The 20160-nt window shown below is 31.6% G+C and overlaps 3 protein-coding genes across 3 annotated transcripts in view; 1 reads left to right on the top strand and 2 right to left on the bottom strand.

The window, feature by feature from the left end:
* LOC110992248 (phospholipase A1) overlaps positions 1-20160 on the top strand; it is a 33131-nt gene that overhangs the window by 7501 nt on the left and 5470 nt on the right. The gene's annotated exons all lie outside the window — the stretch shown is intronic.
* Positions 216-10112, bottom strand: LOC111000584 (aldehyde dehydrogenase X, mitochondrial). The gene is made up of 11 exons (XM_045631448.1): positions 9991-10112; positions 8764-8868; positions 7787-8054; positions 6776-6892; positions 4522-4709; positions 3357-3459; positions 2887-3068; positions 2202-2366; positions 1239-1396; positions 591-665; positions 216-436 (listed from the first exon to the last, which is right to left on the bottom strand). Exons 1-11 carry the CDS (start codon positions 10018-10020, stop codon positions 361-363), a joined length of 1467 nt encoding a protein of 488 aa, XP_045487404.1. The 5' UTR covers positions 10021-10112; the 3' UTR covers positions 216-360.
* On the bottom strand, positions 11049-19388 carry LOC110992247 (aldehyde dehydrogenase X, mitochondrial). The gene is made up of 11 exons (XM_045631446.1): positions 19254-19388; positions 15599-15703; positions 15044-15311; positions 14800-14916; positions 14028-14215; positions 13718-13820; positions 13437-13618; positions 12709-12873; positions 12014-12171; positions 11633-11707; positions 11049-11204 (listed from the first exon to the last, which is right to left on the bottom strand). Exons 1-11 carry the CDS (start codon positions 19281-19283, stop codon positions 11129-11131), a joined length of 1467 nt encoding a protein of 488 aa, XP_045487402.1. The 5' UTR covers positions 19284-19388; the 3' UTR covers positions 11049-11128.

The raw sequence follows: 20160 nt of genomic DNA, 5'->3' as shown, positions 1-20160 counted from the left end.
CTTTGGAGTTCTATTTTTTGGTTAATAATTAAAGTGAAATACAGTAAAATATGGATACAAAATTACAGACGTGGTAACACACCGAAGATCGTGTACTAGTATTAAAAATAATCAGGTAATACGTAAGTAGTACTTACGTAAAGTTAATTGTAGTACTTGAATAAAGGCTATTTTTTTATTGATCTATATTTATACTTTTAATGGATTTGGAACACTTAATAATTTATTTAATTAAAGAAATCTTTTAAAAATCAACACAAACTTATTTCTTATAATAACATTTATAAGTATTTCGTTAAGAAATAATTTCTGGACACATGGTGCCAGCCCGAGTCTCCAGAGTTGGGAAGCAATCAACTTTTATAATTGGGGTTTTTTCGGTAATGCCAGAGTAACAGTTTTTACTTCTAGGTATTGGTTTACACCGTCTTCACCCCTAAAAGGAAAAAAAATTATTAAAAAAACACATAAACTAACTCCCAAGAATATTTGCATAGAAATAGAGGTATGTTAAAGATCTGAAGTTATTTTCGTTTTAAAGATCTCGCCTCGATAAAGTTCATTTAAGATATAAATCTTTAAACATTTACAATTCTCTTCCTAGGCCTGAGTCCTTGAAACCACCAAATGGCGTTTGGCTGGTTACGTGGTCATACGTATTTACCCTAAAACAAACAGAAATGATTAATTATTAACATCCAATATCACATAAGAGAAATATTTTTGGTAATGTTTACTAAGGTAGGCATTTAAACCATAGAGCAGACGTTTATGTATCCAATCATTTTCTCTATTCGTATGTCACAGCTTTGGATCGCGTTGAACTAAAAACTAATTATTAAGATCGAGATTGATGTCTATGGCTATTGGAAGTTCTAGAGTATTGATATAGCCTATGGTTGAATTTTGTATTAGAGTGATTTGACATTCATCAAATATCAAAATAATAGGCATGATCTAAGTATCATTTTTCTTAATTTTTAATCAGGCAATCTGTATGAATATTTTTGACATTTTCCTTATTTTGATATTTCTTTATTTGGTTATTAGAAAAGGGTTGATAGAGGGGGACTTATGCAAGAATAATATATATTATATTTGACAACAATGATGAATTTGAGATTGAATGAAGAATGAAACGAAATGAAGAATCTGTCTTACTAAAAGATGTTACGTTAAAATAAACTTAATCTAATAAAATTGCTCTATTAATTTGCTCGTATTATCATATATCTTACCAAACGGAGCCAGCTCTGACGTGTTTAGCAAAGCTAAGAGCAATAGTAATGTCATTTGTGATGACTCCAGCTCCCAGGCCATAATTTGTATTGTTAGCCCGGTCGATTACTTCTTCAAATGTATCGAATTTCAATATACTCTGCACTGGTCCAAAAATCTAGTAAATATACAATTTATATATACTTTGTTCGGAGAAAATTAAAATAACTAATTTGCTAAATATTGAAGAAAAATTAGTGCTATTTTTAAGTACATGATATTAACCTAACCTCATAAAATGGTAACAAAAAAAGAGTGTGTACTTATGTACACGCGTTAGAAGTTATACTTCTTTGGGGTATGGAAAAAAATAACTAAAATGCAGTAGTGATTAACGATAAATATTAATATTAATCAAAAATATTGTATTTAAAGAAATAAATTATTAGTAAATATTATCACCGTCGTATATGAAATTGATTTTAAAACACCAAAATAATATTTATTTATTCACTGTTTAATTATACTGTTATGAAACATGTGTTCTAAATATAAAAATACTAGAATATACAACTTGAACGTAGTTATCGATTTCCATGGCACCTAAACCTAACTTTACGATGTCGAATACAGGGTGTTGATGTACGCGCGCATCCTAAAAATTCACTCTCCTCATTTTTCTCCATCGCGCCAAAAGCAGCATAAATTCAAAAACTAAATGTGAGGTGTGTGCAAGTACATTAACAACTGCAAATAGCTCACATTTAAATCGGCAACAAATATGAGTATTATGTTAATATTAACCCTTATTTATTTTTTATTTAATAATCCTGTATTCCTAATAATTCTAAAAATTATTGGAAAGTTAAACATTAGTCGTAGTCTGTAATTATGAATAAAGATTTAATTTATTCCTTTCTATAGAAATCGCGCATTTTATATTTAACATTAGCATTTTGTAGTACTTTTACTTTTGTATTTACCTCTTCTTTCGCAATTTTCATTTCATCTTTAACATCTGCGAACACCGTTGGTTGAATGTAATATCCTTTATCACCGAATTTATCACCACCCGCTAAACACTTTGCGCCTTCATCTTTTCCTGCCTTTATGTAATTAAGTACTTTCGAATACATCTCACTGTCTATCTAAAAGAATAGTTTTTTATGTCAATGAATTTTGCTCAGTCTGCAAAATATAATTTAGGTAGCTGTGTTTGACGCACAGTTATTGCTACGTATCTTAGTTTATGACTTAGATTAATACATGCAATTAGTACAAAAAACCTGTTATTTCGATCTTGAATCATAACTTTTTCATATTTCACTTATAGCCACACTTGGGAGTTTATATTTGGTTTAGTTTGTTGTTTGTGTTCCAGTCTTAATAGTGCGTTTTTTAAAGAAAATAAATAAATATCTAGAATAAATACTTATTCAAGGTATTTATTTTATTAAAAAACCCTCTAAAACGCTCTGGACTATTTACAGATCAGAATACAAAGAGCAAGGTGATCTATTCGAGTGTCATAGATAAGCATATTTTAGTTAAATTACGAAACTTCTTTACACAGATTATCAATAGCAATAGCAGTGCCCAAAAAAAGTTTGTCTGAAGTAATAAATGACAACAATGCATATGTAACCATTATGGTTTCAATGAGCTAACCTGAGGTCCTTGTTGAACATCATCAAAAGGGTTTCCTACAGATCTCTCATTGGCAATTTCAGCAGCTTTTTTAATGAATTGGTCATAAATGCCGGACTGGACATAAGTTCTCGTTCCCGCGCAACAACATTGACCGCCATTTGCAAACGCAGCGGCGTGCGCCAGTTGAGCGGCCCTTTCAACTGGAAATAAATGGTATAGGATAAATTACAATTACACACAGGGCCTGATTACCCTGAGGCTAATTAGGCTGCTGCCTAGCAATAAAAAATATTTATTTATAACATAACATGTGATTTTAAAAATTTGAAAAAATTCTAGTATCTTCTTAAGACTTGAAAGAAATGAGCCCCGAAGAAAAAAAAGTTTAATCACCATTTTTCAAAAAGTGTTGAGTGTCTTGGTTTTCTTACATTTATTTTACTTCAGTTTAATAAAAAAATCCAATATGTTTCTATTTTAATACATACCATCAGCATCGTTAAAAACAACCAAAGGACTCTTTCCTCCCAGTTCCAAGGTCACTCGTTTGAGATTTGCAACTGGTGCAGCACCCAGGATTAATCGTCCGACCTGTTAATATTTTAGGGATATATACGTTTACTAGCGGATCCGACAGACGTTGTCCTGTCTACATGTCTTTAATTTCAAAATTTCAATTTTTAATAAGCCATTTTGATGAAAATTATTATTCAAATGTTATGACAATATCTAACGATCCAGCACATGGTCACACACGATATAACACAATGATAACAAAACTTTTTTAAATTTCGGGACAGACTAAAATTAAAATTCGAATATTATTTAAAATTTTGACACTGCGATGGTAGCGCCGTCTGTCGGATCCAATGTAAAACATTCCAAAATCAACAACAACTAATAAATTGAAAATTAATTAAAAAAACATTGTCCAGCGGACAAAATTGTGAATCTAAACCATTCCCAGATCCCCTTGAACACACACAAAAAATTTCGTCTAAATCGGTCCAGTCGTTTAGGAGGAGTTCAGTCACATACACACGCACACAAGAAATATATATATAAAGATATACGAGTTTTTAACCTTCCCTCCACCGTTGAAGGAAAATGTCTGGGAAAACCAGCTTTCTTTAGAACCAATACTTAATACATATTTAATAATAATGATAATATTGATTTATTTCTCACAAAAACTTACAAAACTTCATAACATGATATATTACAGTAATGTATCTAAATAATTGTCAATTGTCAAGTCATCGGGCCTCCACCAATTTAATGTTATGGTAGTTAAACTAGTAGCCGTTTTATTTAATTTATACGCATTTTATGTCTTCAAGTACACCTTTACAACCTCATAAAGTTAATACATACTAATCATGGAGTAAGAGAAAACGTTGCAATCAATGTAATTGATATCACCGCTGAGGCATACTAATTGCATATAATTGATAGAATTTATTGTACTTTTGTAATAAACATAGCTATCTCTAATAATTATTAGTTTTAGTAGTACTAAGTAAGCTAGTAGCAAGGAATTCATTTAGCAAAAACTTTTTTAGGAGCTACTGAGATAACATGTTCCAATTGCCATATAAAAAGGTTGATACATCGTATATAGCATGGGAATAAAAATTGATAGAAAATCCTTACCTCAGTAGATCCGGTAAAAGCAACCTTATCGACGTCTGGATGATGCGTCAGTGCAGCACCAGCAGAAGGGCCGTAACCAGGTACGATGTTGACCACACCAGGTGGGAAACCAGCTTCCTTGATGAGAGCAGCTACTGCTAATGCTGTTAAGGGTGTTTGTTCGGCTGGCTTCACTATTAATGTACAACCTGAAATAATAAAATAACCGAGTATAACTTTACCCACAATAAGGACTTGTTAGTATTTCTTAGACGTCTATGCTGAAATCGATTTACGATTTTATATACGACTAGCTGACCTGGCAAACGTCGTCTTGCCAAACTACTACCTTTAACTCAGCGCCATCTGTTAGAATTGTATCAAATAATAAACAAATGTTAATGTTATCGTAATTTTAGTAAGGATGCCTATTTTTTTGAAAATGAAATATAGCCTATGTCACTCAGGAATGATGTAGCTTTCCAAAAGTGAAAGAATTTTTCAAATCTGCCAAGTAGTTTCGGAGCCTATTCAATTCATACAAACAAACAAAAAATCAAACCTTTCCTCTTTATAATATTAGTATAGATTTTGTGTTCTATATACCAACTGATTTCAATGCATGCTCATCTAGAAATAGAAAATAATATTATAACAGAAAAGCAAACGAACGTAATATAAATTAAGAAAATTTTATTATAAAATTTAACTAATTTGGATTTAAATATATTATAAGATTTAAACATTTTATCACTATTTAATGGTAGATTAGTTATTACTGTTTACTTGAGTCGTTATGCAGTTATATATATTGTTGCTTCTCACATAGGTAGTAATATTATGCAGATTGCAATTAACATGTGAAGTCGTAAATTTAAATAACACTTATGAGAGTTTAACATATATATATAGGATAAATTATGCAATAGTTAAAAATGTATGCACGGCGACTATATAGTGAAAAATTCCTAATATTTATATATATTTTTTAATTCTTTTACGGAAGAGCTGTTATCTACACCCACAAGACTGGGCTCCCTGTGGTAATTAGTGTCAGATCAATTCTGTCGCAACCATATTTTGTTATGAACAAAGTTTACTATTATAATAATCCAAGGAATTTTATGGCCACAAAAAACGCGCGCACACACTCACACAAATTGGCCATTCCCGTATGTGTATGTTAATATATTGCATGAGGTATGGCCTTAGGCACATCATTTATATAATTATTATTATATATTTATATAATTATTAATATTATTTTTGTTATTCGCAATATTCGCGGGTTTAAATTCAAAAAGGCATTAAAGATGCATGTAAGAGTGAACATAGTAGACTAAAATTGGGACGACTAATGGCTACGTGTATCTCGCTCGTATATGCATATTAAGTTTCTCATATAAATAAAATACATATTTGTAATGAGAAATAAAGTTCTTTAAACATTATTATTAAATCTGTCGTTGTATATATGTAATCTGGTTTGATGTTAATTTAAAATTTCTAAATATGCAGTATGTATTTTTTTAATTTTATTGTTAATAATATTTTAGAAAATAAATCTATTGTGCAGATATAACTCCAGCTCTTCGGGTTAATAACCTTTAATAATGCTAAAATAATGTTAATATAATGTTAATATAATGCTATCAGGTGCAAATATTCATAAAGACATTCCGTTATCTTACGTAGCACTGGTGCCGCCTGAATAATATACAATTGAGTTCATTTGTAGTATTATGAGTATTAGCAGATAATTCATCTAATATGCAGTACTTTGTGTTACATATTAACGCAAATGTTTATGTGTAGTTCCGTAAAATCAGCTGCTTCCAAACAGCGCTTGGAAGAGGCCTTCAGTCCGTCGGAATCGTGTACTAATCTTAATATATATAAATTACGTATCACGTTGATTGTCCGCTATAGAATCCTGAACTACCGAACAGATATCAATCCAATTTGCACACATTTTGATCTAACTTAGAATATATGATAGCTTACATCTCAATGTATATCCGCAATACATACGCTAACAGGTGGCGCTGTGTTAAAAGTACAACGTTTCACATAATCTACCTTTCACATAAGTTCTCCTACCGTTTCCCTTGAATAATTTACTACTATGTAATATAACTAAAACCTTAGCCACAGCAACGCTTGGCCGAGTCTGCTAGTATTAAATAAAATATCATAAACTTAATGTAATTCTTTTAACAGTATTCCATTACTGTTAAAAGGAATATATTAAGTTGCTATTTTAAATTAAATGTACCTGCAGCAAGCGCAGGTGCTATTTTCCATGACAGCATAGGTATTGGATAATTCCATGGTATGATTTGGGCGCAGACACCAACTGGTTCTTTGAGCGTCATAGATAGAACTTCGCCATCTGGAACGTAGAAAGCATTATATACATAGATTATTGTTGGCCAAGTGGCTTCAGCGTACGACTCTCGTACCTGAGGTCGTAGGTTCGATCCCGAAGCAAATAGAAAACAGAAGCCAGGACCTAAAGAGGTTGTAGCGCCACTGATTTATTTTATTTCTAAAATATTTCATAATGCAGTTTTAATAATATTGAATAAAAGGCAACGAACATTTTATGCAGTGTTCAAAATGATAGTGTTATAAATTTAATTAATAAATTTACTGTATTGTTTATATGTATCCTATACATTTAGACACAATTTTTCTTCACAGGAAAACAACTGCTTTATTTGACAAATTTTCACAATATTAATCTCCTGTAGTTGCTGTGTTATATTGCTTACTTTAATAACACTTAATTTCGTTTATCATGTTCAGTGTTCACTTAATATAGGAATGGCACTATTTTCATAAGTAAATTGTATTGGTGTTTGTCCTTGGTGGTTAAAAGAAAGCCTTATCTCAGTATTGGACTGTATATTGCTCGTGTTATTTAGTATACGTTTGTGTTATCTATAATAATTAGCTAATAAGCTGTCACACTGTAATAGAGTAAAAGAGATTTCACTCCAATTGAATAGAATCTTACATGACTATCATGTATTGTTATCAAAAATATGTATTGAAAACCGTGATAAAGGTCAGTAAACAACCGATAAGGAACACGTGAAACTGCATTATTCATGAAACTATACTAATTTTAATGTCTATGTAGATATAATATAAGAAAAATATTAAAAAATGAATTTAAATTGCGCTAAAACACCAAATTTTATGCAATAATATATACTTGGTAATTTAACATTTTTAACAATTGATTGATTGAATATAGGAACCGTTTGAAACTAAAATATACCTGCAGGTATCGTATTTCCATGAATTTTATCCGCCTTTCCCGCGTAATATCTGAAAACGCTTGCAGAGTAATATACTTCTTCTTCAGCTGTTTTGACTGGTTTTCCACAGTCCAAAGTTTCCAGTTCAGCTAAGTATCTAGCTTGGGCCTCCATGAGATCAGCTAATTTGAGCAGAAGGAGTCCCCTTTGCGAGGCGTCCATAGTGCGCCATGGCGAGTAACGATGGAATGCTTTTCTTGCTGCTGCCACAGCTAAGTCAATATCTGCCTGATGAGTGGAAATATAAATTTAGTGACTATTAAAATTTTGATTTACTAAGGTGTCAGCGTTAGAAATACTTTCATAAAATAGTCAAGTTTGTGTGTGTGTAGGGAAATCGTTGGATCTACTAAATGTATTTTGAGTTTTTTTCTAAAGAACGGCTGTGACGGGTGAATATATTATAGCAAAGACTAAAGACACACAAACACAAAGACTAAACGTTATTTGTGCGTTATGTATATGCTATAATATATCGACCCGAAAAATGAAAAACTTCTTCACTGCAGGCGGATTTGCAAAGTAGGTAGGAGAAAAAAGGACGAAAGGTCGATATATGATTAACGTCTATACGAGAAAATTAGCTTGATTATGTTCTCGCTTAGACCGCATCATTCTAAATATGGAAATGAATGATGCATGATGAAGTTGTAGGCATATAATTTATCAAAATTTATGTATCATGGTTGTTCAAAAAAGGCAGTCGAATCTGAGAGACGAGTCCGGAGCTGGTTGCTATATATTATTTCAGGAAAGTCAAATATATCTAATACTTTTAATATTAAGATTCAGAATCGAGGCTAAGCGCAAACTATAACTTTCACAAAAATGTAAATTCAATACATTATTTGCAGAGACGCTAAGACCTTGAATCTTACCCTATGAAGAGTTCATAAATTGTATCAATATAAATGTTGTTTTTCTTTGCATTTTGTACCTTATCTCCTTCTGCGACTTGAATAATGATCGTCTCGTCTTGAGGATTTATAGTTGGGAACGTCTTTTTGCTGATGGCGTCTACCCATTCATTGTTGATAAACAACTGTGAAACATAAAACATGATATGTATAAACATTAATCACGAATTCTATCCGATTATTTCGATTCGTGTCCCCTTTAAATTTTAATGCACTCAAAGAGCTTTATATGTTTTGCATACAAAAATCTATCGTCAAATATTATGATAGCTATTCCATTTTAGTCCTGTTGGTGCATTGAAAATCCTAACTAAGGTCAGGCAGCTCCTAGCCGAAGCGGGTTCTAATAATAAAACGTTTATTTATAGTCGAGTGTCGCGATGTAGTTTCTTATTAAAGACGTAAATTACGCGACATATACATATAAATCTACTGTCTACATCTAATTTATTAATAATAAAAAGTTTTAAAGTAAAACAAATCTATTTGTTTACTAAAAATGTGATTTTTGACCTCGTGAACACAAACAACAATACGTCTTATCATTACAGTTTGCTTTCTCAGAAATTAACGTTGGGCACACATAATACCTACGTACCTACAAATAATAACGTAGACTGTACTGGACAACAGGTATTGAAAATCTATCAATAAGTAATTTATACCGTCAAACGGTAGTGAAAATGTTAAGTGAATGTTTTGTTTTTGTTCGACGATAAAACGATTTTGTACCGGTATTTTGTTGGTCTGTTGTATTGCTCGCAGCCGTTTTTATGGAAATAATTTGAGAATCTTAATAACTATAATAGCAAAGATCAAATAAAGATACAATTTTATATTTCATTTAAATACTATACAAAAATAAAATTGGTGGATTTGGTTATAGTATCACAATTATTCAAACATAAAATCTGTTATGAAAAACAACCAATTCGAATACTGGTTTCGTGACCAAGCCGGCTAATTTAAATTTAAAGACAAACTAAAGCTGGTATTTTTTGATCTCAACCAATTATGATTTCTATCAGTCACCGGTGTACAATCAAGAAATTATCATACTTCTGGATTCTCCGAAACATGATCGCTGTATTCCAGTTCACATTTTAATGTGAACGTTAAAGCGCGAAATATGTTACTGTAATACGTTGTGAAATATTTTTAATTTGTATATTTATATACAAATTAAAAAACGAAACTTATATTGGGGTAACACTTGAAATTTTGAACTAAATAACATTCTAACATACCTTCGTATATTTAACGTCAACTTTAACCATTTTGCCTTTTTAATCTTGTTAAAAATTCACCAACGTCCTTCAAATCGACCTACTGACTGATAACTGCCCGCCCGGCGCCCGGTGCCCGAGACAATTTTTATTTTGTTTGTCAAACTGACAACTGACATATATAAAGTATTCTCCATTGGAATGTTAACGTCTGTAGCAAACTTTGTGACACAATAAATTCTTAGTAAACTAACATGAACTGGGGGTCTAGTCAAGACAGATTAACAGTAGGTAGGACTAGACCCCCAGGTTATGCCTGGTTTCAGTTGCACTTGCATCAAACTATTATGTCTCGTTAAGCTTGAAAAAAATAACTTCAAATGATATTTAACTTCAAGGATTGTTTGTATAGAATTTGTAACGTGCGTCGTGTATAAACATCGGCAAATAATGAAATCTTTTAACAACTTAAATTACCATCAAAATTTTGTAAAGATCTAAGCGTAGGTCTTCTAGATTATATATATTATAATATCATAATGTTAACTTAGCGCAATGCGATCAGTAAGGAATAAGTCCGTTCTTTTCGCTTTTGTATTATTTTTTATTGATAAACGGACACAAAAATATACATAGAAAAATATATATAGATTTAGTTTCGTCATATATTTGAACATATGATTCCTCAATGGAAAAACTGAAATCTATTGTCTGAATGGTAAGCAAATTTCTTCCGGTGGCATATTAGTCTGATTTTCTGATTTTAGCAATTTTTCGTTTTATTTATTTTAGGAGTTCTATTATTCTTACAATTTAGTTAAGATAATAGATTTCTTACTTGTAACTAATATATGTAAATACCATGAGTTCTCATTATAAATTAAGTATATTATAAATTAATTATAATTTATTACACTCTCTGTAATCTCTTTGACTCCTTTTGATAAAAGTCAGTAAAGTAAATGTTATTCTTATTTTGTTAATATCCTTTTTACATAATCAATATTAATTAATTAATAAAATAAATTAATAGTCAATATTAATTTTATAAATAAAAAGTATTGAATAAAAAACCATAGTGAACAAAAAAGTTTTTAATAAACTGTTAATATGAATAATTTAAAAAAAATAACAAAAATGCGTGAATATTGTTTCGAAATTAGACCACTGGTTTCTTTGGTAGACTGATTGTAACTGTCTTGTTTTCTAAGTACTGCAAGATACCGTCTTCACCCCTGAAAAAAAAAACAAATAAACATATTAACAAATCACTTCATTTATATGTCTCCCATTAAAGTGACATCCATTAATTGAATATTATTTTTTTTATACCGAATTAAAATGCGATTTACGCGTATACTAATACGCGACTGTACGTGGACTGTTTAAGGTACTTATATTTTAATAGCAAGGCCGACCTTGCCTGGTTTTAAGCGCACAAAACGCCGGGACTCTTTCGTACTACAAGTAGCATTTTGTCGTTTAAAACATTTCATAATAACTACTTAATATGGACTAACATTGGTACATATTTAGTTGAGTAGATTTTAATAAATTATCTAGAAATTTATGTTTCTACTTGCAAACCACCACTAAAACACTATACTGACATTCTATGTCTGTTTGGCAAATGAAACTATGTATATAATCATTTTTAACTTACAATTCACGACCAATACCGGATTCCCGGAATCCACCGAACGGAGTCTGGACAGCGACATGCTCGTATGTGTTTACCCTGTAATATTATTTATTTAATTTAAATAAAATTATAGGAAACTTTTTCACCCACTGTCATTTTATTTAATGGTTGACAATCATCATGGCTACTTTAATTTTGGTTGCCGCGCTTCCGAATTTGATGCTTTGACCGAACCATTGTCAGCCCTGCTTCTACCTTAGCTTAAATTGTAAGTTGAAGCAGGTCGTTATAGGAATACACTAGAATAGAAAAGCTTTTTAACAAAAGTGGCGACAATTCGTAAGTGGATAAGGAATTATAATAGAACGAGATAAAGTCAAAAACTTGAACAATAGTACTTACCAAACACTTCCGGCACGTACATGCTTCGCGAAAGCTAGAGCGGTAGTGACGTCGTTGGTGACGACACCAGCTCCCAAGCCATAGTTGGAGTCGTTAGCACGATCTACCACTTCCTCAAAGGTCTCGAATTTCAGAATGCTCTGGACTGGTCCGAAGATCTGAAGATGAGACAGTGCTTGATAAAGATTTAATTTATGTGTGCATTATTTTTCCTAAAAGTATTCCTGACTATTTTAATAAGAGGATTTAGTCTACAGTCTAGTTACTGATCATTTTTAATCTGTATAACCGATATATATAAACCTGTATAATATATTTTTATGCTATGTTTTCTTAGAATAATAAGACAATGAATAATATGAAAATGTTTGACGTTCATAAATTATTCATCGTAAACAGTATACAGCAACGTTTAAATTTAAATATTTATGTTTCACTACGTTTTGCGACTTATAAGCTAATTTGTAATCTTCACCAGTGTTATGTCGTTGTTTTTATTTAATTTGATAATTTTTTTTAAATATCATACAATAAGGTGTGAAGCTCTCTCACGATTTCGAGATTTCGTCTGTTTTAACACGTGAATTACCATTTCACTATGCATATCTTACGAAATGAGTTGCGCTTTGTTATGATTATAATAGGCTCCTAACAACTACTCCCCCTTCATTAGTCTTCTCGTAATCGATAATTACCTCTTCCCTGGCTATCTTCATGTTGTCAGTGACGTCAGCAAAGACAGTGGGTTGAACAAAGAAACCGACGTTGCCGTGGCGTCCGCCTCCAGCCACACAACGAGCACCTTCCTTTTTACCAGCCTCTATGTAACCCATCACTTTGGTGAACATTTCTGTATCAATCTGTAACAAGACGAAACAGATAAGAGAAAATCCCCATTTCGTGAATATGCTTATAGGATAGTCGCCGATGAAGAATCGACGTATTGCTTTATATGCAGCATCATATTTGTCGTTCTCTAGACCAACCTGATATAAATAATCCTTGAAGGGATACTATATTGTTGAAGTACTCCGCTGGTGATTGTATATACCAAGAGATGGTATGAATATATAAACAACATAGAGATCTAAAAGCCGGACATATTATAATTGAGGCAAGGGGTAATGCCTAGAAACGACTTAAGGAAAGTTCAATCAAACGCTGTTCCATGTATGGAGAAAGAAAGGTTTGATTCTTCCTTTGAACAAAAGAGAAGATCATCAACCAATCTAACTATCTGTCTAACTGCCAATGTTGGTTGGCCGTTGGCCTAAAGTCGAGTATATATCCTTAGCGGCTGGAACTTCGTTAGCACATTTCAAGTTATGACTTTTTTGTAGTGATTGTAGCCGTAGTAGGTGTTAAAACAGATATATACAAGTACATACCACATATAATTATTACGTGATAAATAGTTATGTACCTGTGGTCCCTGTTGAACATTTCCGTAAGGGTTGCCTACAGTCCTCTTCTTAGCGATTTCAGCTGCTTTAGCAACGAATTTGTCGTAGATTCCAGATTGAACATAGGTCCTTGTACCAGCTACGCAGCATTGACCTGCGTTTGCGAATGCAGCACGGTGGGCAATCTCTGCAGCTTTTTCCACTGTATCAAAATATTACTCATAAAGTACTGTCAAGACATTTATAAATAATTGGTGTGCGAATTAACAAAAAGGTAGAAAAATATAATGCTACTACCCACCGTCAGCGTCATTGAAAATAACAAGAGGACTCTTTCCACCAAGCTCAAGGGTGACTCTCTTCAGGTTGACAGCAGCCGCACCTTTCATGATGATCCGACCGACCTATCAGGGTTTTTAAATTATTAGATACACATACACAAGATTAAATATGTATTTAAACTCCACACAGTTGGATGGATTGCATTTGATCTAAAGTAAAAATAATGTAAGTATGCATTATGTAATGTATTTATTACTGCATTTGGCCTCGAACCTCCTGACTTCATAAGTGGTTGCCATAAAATGCAATTTATACTTATAAAGGCTTACCTCAGTCGATCCAGTAAACGCCATCTTGTCAACACGCGGGTGGTTGGTGAGGGCGGATCCAGCGGTCGGGCCATAACCAGTAATAACATTAACAACTCCAGCAGGAATACCGGCCTCCTTAACGAGTGCAGCCATTGCGAGTGCCGTTAGAGGTGTTTGTTCTGCTGGCTTTACGATCACGGTGCAGCCTAAAAGAACAACCAATTTCAATTACACCAACTTTTAAAATTCAACTTGTCATTGTGTTTTTTTTTATTTTTATTTATTCACACTTCGTTGCTAGAAAGAAACACAAATAACACAATACATATAAATTACAAGGGATGCAACGGGCGGCCTTATCGCTAACAAGCGATCTCTTCCAGGCAACCCTAGTAATAAAAGAAAACAATAAATAAAAAAATGATGAGTGCAAGAAGTGCATAACCAAAGTTATGATAATAGTTAATTTAACCTAGTGTTTGGTATAATTAACTATTTAACCAATGATTAAGTGCATATTATTTATTGTTAAAACCAATAAACCATGTTCGCATTTTATCTAGATGAGGTCCATAAACAAGATTTGATACTATTATATATTATATCTTATATAACCGATATAAATATAATTGTAGTTACTTCTAATAACTAACCTTAAAATTTAATATTTAAAATATATTATTAAAAGGAGTCCCTTTAGGCAAGGTTCCGAAGATACCGGCAGCGTTCCCCCACTGAATAGCTAGACCAACCAATTATAATGTGATATCTGTAATAGAAATTAACTCACCGGCAGCTAAAGCAGGTGCGATTTTCCACACGAACATAGGAATGGGGTAGTTCCAGGGAAGTACTTGTCCACAAACGCCTACTGGTTCCTTCAGGGTCATGGAGATGACCTCTCCATCTGGTTAAAAATGTTTAAGTGAGTGTTTTTTTAAGTTTATAGAATAAGAAAAAGAAGAAAAGAAACTGGATTCAAAGTTATATTTCGCCTAATATATTAGTAGAATATAAATTATAAAAATAAATACCTGCTGGAATGGTGTTTCCTAAAATCTTGTCAGCTTTACCAGCGTAGTATCTGACCACATGAGATGCCCAGATAACTTCACCGTGAGCCTGAGCGACGGGTTTTCCATTGTCTAAAGTTTCAAGTTCGGACAAGTATTTTGCGTCTCTCTCCATAAGGTCGGCTAATTTTTGGAGAAGTCTTCCCCTTTGAGAGGCATCCATAGTACGCCATTCTGAGTAGCGGTGGAAGGCTTTAACGGCCGCGTCTACTGCAAGGTCTACGTCAGCCTAGAGAAATTTAAATCATGAATTTTAGCATTGTCTTTTACTTTACGCTGTAAAGCACGCGAAACGTCGGAAAAATTTAAAATTTTGGTGAATAATTAAATTATAAGTTTATACAGGTAGCGTTTCAAACCGGTAAAAAATGTTTTTTTAAACATGAATTATATATAAAATAGAAAACGTTTCCATAGTATATTTCAATGACATATATTTTTATTTATTGTAATTAATAATTATATTATTAAGGTATATTTTAAATTATGTATTAAGATTTTTAATTATATAAATACCTTGTCTCCTTCAGCGACTTGTGTGATGACAGATTCGTCTTGGGGGTTGATGGTGGGGAAAGTCTTTTTGCTAACAGCATCCACGAATTCGTTGTTAATGAACAACTGGAATTAAGTTCATAAATAATTAATTTTCTTTTTTTTTTAACTTACAATAAAGTTCACAAAAAAGAGTGCCACTTTAAATGAATTACAATCTAGCGTATTCAATAATATTTTGACACTATGTTCTTGTGTCTGAGATACCGAACTTACACTTTTATTCACTACACTAGGTTTATTAGCTCAAAAGGTTTAGTTCTCTTTAGGTGTCTTTTACGTCATAAATAATTAAATAACAACTTTGTACTAAATGATGTAACAGAAGCTAATTTGGTGTATTTATAAATATCATTCTCACTCGTTGTAGCCAATGTAAACTATATATTATTTGTTTTAATAGATATTTTTATTTAATTTACTATATACTATAACAGGACATCATAACTGCACTGCTAACTTTTACTAACATTTTTTTTGCTAAGTATTATAACATTATTTTTCTTTTTTTGCGACTGAGGCGCAAAATGAATGACCAGCGCTGTGGAACAGTCTGCTCCTCATCATAATGCTGAGGCAGAGCCAATTACAACCACAGCACACACGCATTACACATTTAAAACGAATTTTGTTTTTTTTTTAAGAAAAAAATTGTTAACTCGCAAACTTTTTTTTTTGTTTATTATTGTTAGTTTGTGTTTCTATGTGTGTGTTTTGTAAGTATTAAATGCTAACAAAATGTGAGTGCCTAAACACATGTACCAAAAGCCTACCTATTTACATACGAACTCGCAAAAGATAAATATATATATGTAAATCAAGACGGCATAATCTCTGAAAATGGTTTGGTGTTTCAATCAAAACAACTCGAACAAAGGTTAAAAATATCCGATTGTGTTCGTAAATAGCAGGGAACAATAGATTGTTAGGAGTGCTCATACACGGAGTATAGGTAATTGTTGTACCGGATGGATGCCATTCACGCTCAGTATCAATAATATCGTCTATATGGCTATCTATGCTTTATTGAAGCAATATTTTTATTCACTTTTCAGCGGTTCAATTTTGCACTAACTTTTATTATTATAATCACAAAAGCTTGCCAACGCTCGATACACTGATATTTTGGTACAGTGCCTAATTAAGCCATCGCGGATCCTGTAGCAAATTTCATCAGAAGGGCCTTCTCAAGTTTAGGGTATTTAAGAAAATCCGAGGTTTGAGTCTCACAGGAGACGCCCTTCCGGGAGTCGCGGGAACTCCACCCTTTCCGGCTGAGCTAAGCTCGCCAAATCAGAATTACTAGTATTAGTTTGAGACTAGAACTTACAGCAAACCTCGCAAAGAAATAAACATCAATTCAAAAATTATAAAAACTAAAGAAAAGTGATTTCATAACTCTTGCGACATTTTATTTATGTAATATTGGCTATAGCTATTATATATTTTTAGAAGCGTTAACTTCGTATCTTATTAATTGTAATATTCATTTTATAGAATATAATAAAGAACTTTTTGTATAATGGATAATGGATGATTATAAATTTAAAGTATGTTTATATTTCGGTCAGAATGTGTTATCTGTATTGCAATTATTATAGTATTGGGCGACTGAGGCTGGCAGTAATTTAAAAATAAATTGAATTTTATCTCCATGTATTAAAGTCGTAACTTGTATGAATCATTGAATATGAACTTGACCATGAACACCTACAATGTTTATGTACATGATATCATAAGTTCAATATAGCAATTTAATGTGTTGAGACTTTATGATATCTATACGGGTTATCATTTAATATATATTTGCCTATACCACACTGGGTAACAATTAAATTTTCGAATTATCGCCTTATCCATCTTTAGTATTAATCCTTAGTATTCTTTGATTTTAAAATTTTTATCTTAATAAAGTCTTAACCTCTGTTATATATAATCCATCGTCGTGTAATTGTATGAATTTTCTTCTTCACTTGTTTTTACGGTGATAACATTCTAGAAAGATCCACTTGTCCTAGGATCTAAAGAAGAATCTTTGATAGAAAAGAATTGAATTTTACAAAAGGTTCACGCGATCTTTAAATCAATGAACCAAACGACGTGTGTTAGGCATTTGCCTTTGAAGTAATATTTTCAAATAAACAGATACAGATCACTACGTGTACGCTGGCACATAAACCACTAACAAATTCTATTAAGTACAGAGTCATAAAGAAGGCCATTAAAACCTACCTATTAATAATTTTATGTCGTACTTTCAAGAACACGCGTAGATACAGCGAATAATAATAATAATATTAATAATAATAATTTAAGGGTTGTACAACCCAACAGGGTCTAATATTGAAACCGTTTTTTTATCGTTTTTGATTTTTTTAAGTCATGTCGGCTTTCCGTCAACAATGCTCTTACAATAATATTGAAGAGGACATCCTAGCTTGGTGTACCAAACCTGGATATTATTAAAAACACAGAAAATGTGTAATACTCACATATACAAATCAAGCAAATTAATTTAATATTAAAAAGGTTTGCTTTCAGTTTAAGGATCAAATTGGCGACCTTTGTGTTGTATGGCTAATGGAACCGAATGAGTCGATGGGATTAGGGCATTCACCCCAATAGGGCAATGACCAAACTAAAATAGATCATCTAGTTTTAGCACGATTTATTCTTGAATTTCTTAATATTATAGAATTTATATCCTATAATTGCAAAAAATTATATTACATAACACGTTACATAGAATTGATATATTTTTTTAATGTTTATTTTAATATTATTAATGTCTGCGCTAATATGGATCCCTTATTATAAATTCAAGATTTAGCGATTGTTCATCCAAATACTATTAAAACAATGGCAACATTAGAAGAACAATGTCTTATTTATATCGTTAAGTTGCCAAATTGTGCCGTGTATCATGGGTCTACCACTGAAAATTTTCCTGTACGTATTTTTTTTATGTATGATGTAAATGTATTCTTTATACATAACTTCACACAATAAACCAATACTGTTAAGTAATATATTTAAATTAATTTGTATTTGCGTTATCCTGATAGTCGTGTCTTGCAAGTAAATATATATCTATATGTTGCCAAGGTCCAAACGGCAATGGTTTGGCCAATTCCAGTATTGTTTTTATTTAACCTTGAGCTCTTGTTGAAACCTTGAATTATTTTAGTATTCCCAGCTTTATTTCGAGAATGCGAACAATATCTATGGCTAGCAAGTAGCATAGCGCTGTATATAATATTAACGCCGGTATGCAGCTAAAAGGTAGTCTAAGAAAAAATCATATTAACACGAAACGAACGTTTTATTTAGAAAAAAGAACACCTCATTTGTGGTCCTTCAGGAATTCTTTAAGATAAACCAGTATTTACACCTTTTTGATACCATCACCGCAATATGCTATCATTCATGCTTTCACACCTAATCGAAATTTAATTTCTTATCCAAAAAATTAAAAGATATGTGTGATATCTCAGTTTCTGATTGTATTATGTAAATAACAAATATTTCGTGTAGATTTATAAAATTGAAAGGTTTAATATTTAGAAGAGCGTTTTTAATTAATTTTAATAGTGGTATAAAATAAAAAAAAACTTACCTTGGTGTATTTAATTTCCACTTTAGCCATTGCGAATTTTACAGGAACGACACGTGCGACAAGTACGGCAGCCACACACAATGTGTTTTATTATTCTCCGAGATTATAAATACACTCAATTTCTACTGATAATGGCTGATATGATATCCTATATCCATACTACGGGTTTGGTTATTTTATAATTTAGTTTTTTTTCGTTATATGATTCAAATTAAGTAGTATACTTATAAAACTACTTAGAAATCGTCTTATAGATTGATTTATTAAAATTTAAAATTCCATAACATTAATTGTAACATGAATTTTTTCGTTAGTGTTTTATGTGTGTTGAGTACATCTACCTTACATAAGCTCAGTTATATATTTCATTTTGTTATATTATAGTAACCAAAATTAGTTTAAAAGGTTTTTATATTTATTAAAAAATTTCACAATATAATTTATACTTATGTAATGCGTATATTGACAGTATTAATATGTAGAACCGTACTTGATAGACAATTGTAAACTGTTTCTAGTTTTTTGATAAGATAACAATGCATTGGTAATTCAAGAAGGGTATCGTTAGAAGGTCATTTCCTGTAATAAGCTAATGGTAGGTACTTCCTAATATATGAAATTTCAAAGTGTAACTAATGCAGCCCCATTTTTAAAAATTTGTATAGTAATTAATGATTTTTAAAATTGTTATTTGTTAAAAATTACCTAGGAGAAGTTTATATATATATTATCTTTTCAGTTATGTTATCTATCAAGCTCAATGCCCGAATTTATTTTTTTACATGGACGAAGATAGCACAAAAAATATATAATATAATTCAGTAATTTTGTACCAATTTGTCTGTCATTATATATTTAGGTAATATTTTAGTTTTTATCTTTATTCAGCTAAATCAACATTCTGTTA

Source organism: Pieris rapae, chromosome 15 (genome assembly GCF_905147795.1).
Source record: "Pieris rapae chromosome 15, ilPieRapa1.1, whole genome shotgun sequence".
NCBI classification, from domain to species: Eukaryota; Metazoa; Arthropoda; class Insecta; order Lepidoptera; family Pieridae; genus Pieris; species Pieris rapae.
Note: the sequence above shows the minus strand (reverse complement) of the source record. Positions and strands in the feature narration are given on the sequence as shown.

What these genes read in the sequence shown, in the direction of transcription:
- LOC111000584 (XM_045631448.1), bottom strand. Translation starts at nt 10,020, where the DNA reads ATGGTTAAAGTTGACGTTAAATATACGAAG. An exon ending in TTGACGTTAAATATACGAAG is followed by an intron (nt 8,869 to 9,990) that starts GTATGTTAGAAT and finishes TATGTTTCACAG; the next exon opens with TTGTTTATCAACAATGAATG. An exon ending in TCAGGCCTAGGAAGAGAATT is followed by an intron (nt 437 to 590) that starts GTAAATGTTTAA and finishes TTTTCCTTTTAG; the next exon opens with GGGTGAAGACGGTGTAAACC.
- LOC110992247 (XM_045631446.1), bottom strand. Translation starts at nt 19,283, where the DNA reads ATGGCTAAAGTGGAAATTAAATACACCAAG. An exon ending in CGCACCTGCTTTAGCTGCCG is followed by an intron (nt 14,216 to 14,799) that starts GTGAGTTAATTT and finishes TTGTTCTTTTAG; the next exon opens with GCTGCACCGTGATCGTAAAG. An exon ending in TGAAGATAGCCAGGGAAGAG is followed by an intron (nt 12,172 to 12,708) that starts GTAATTATCGAT and finishes TCTCATCTTCAG; the next exon opens with ATCTTCGGACCAGTCCAGAG.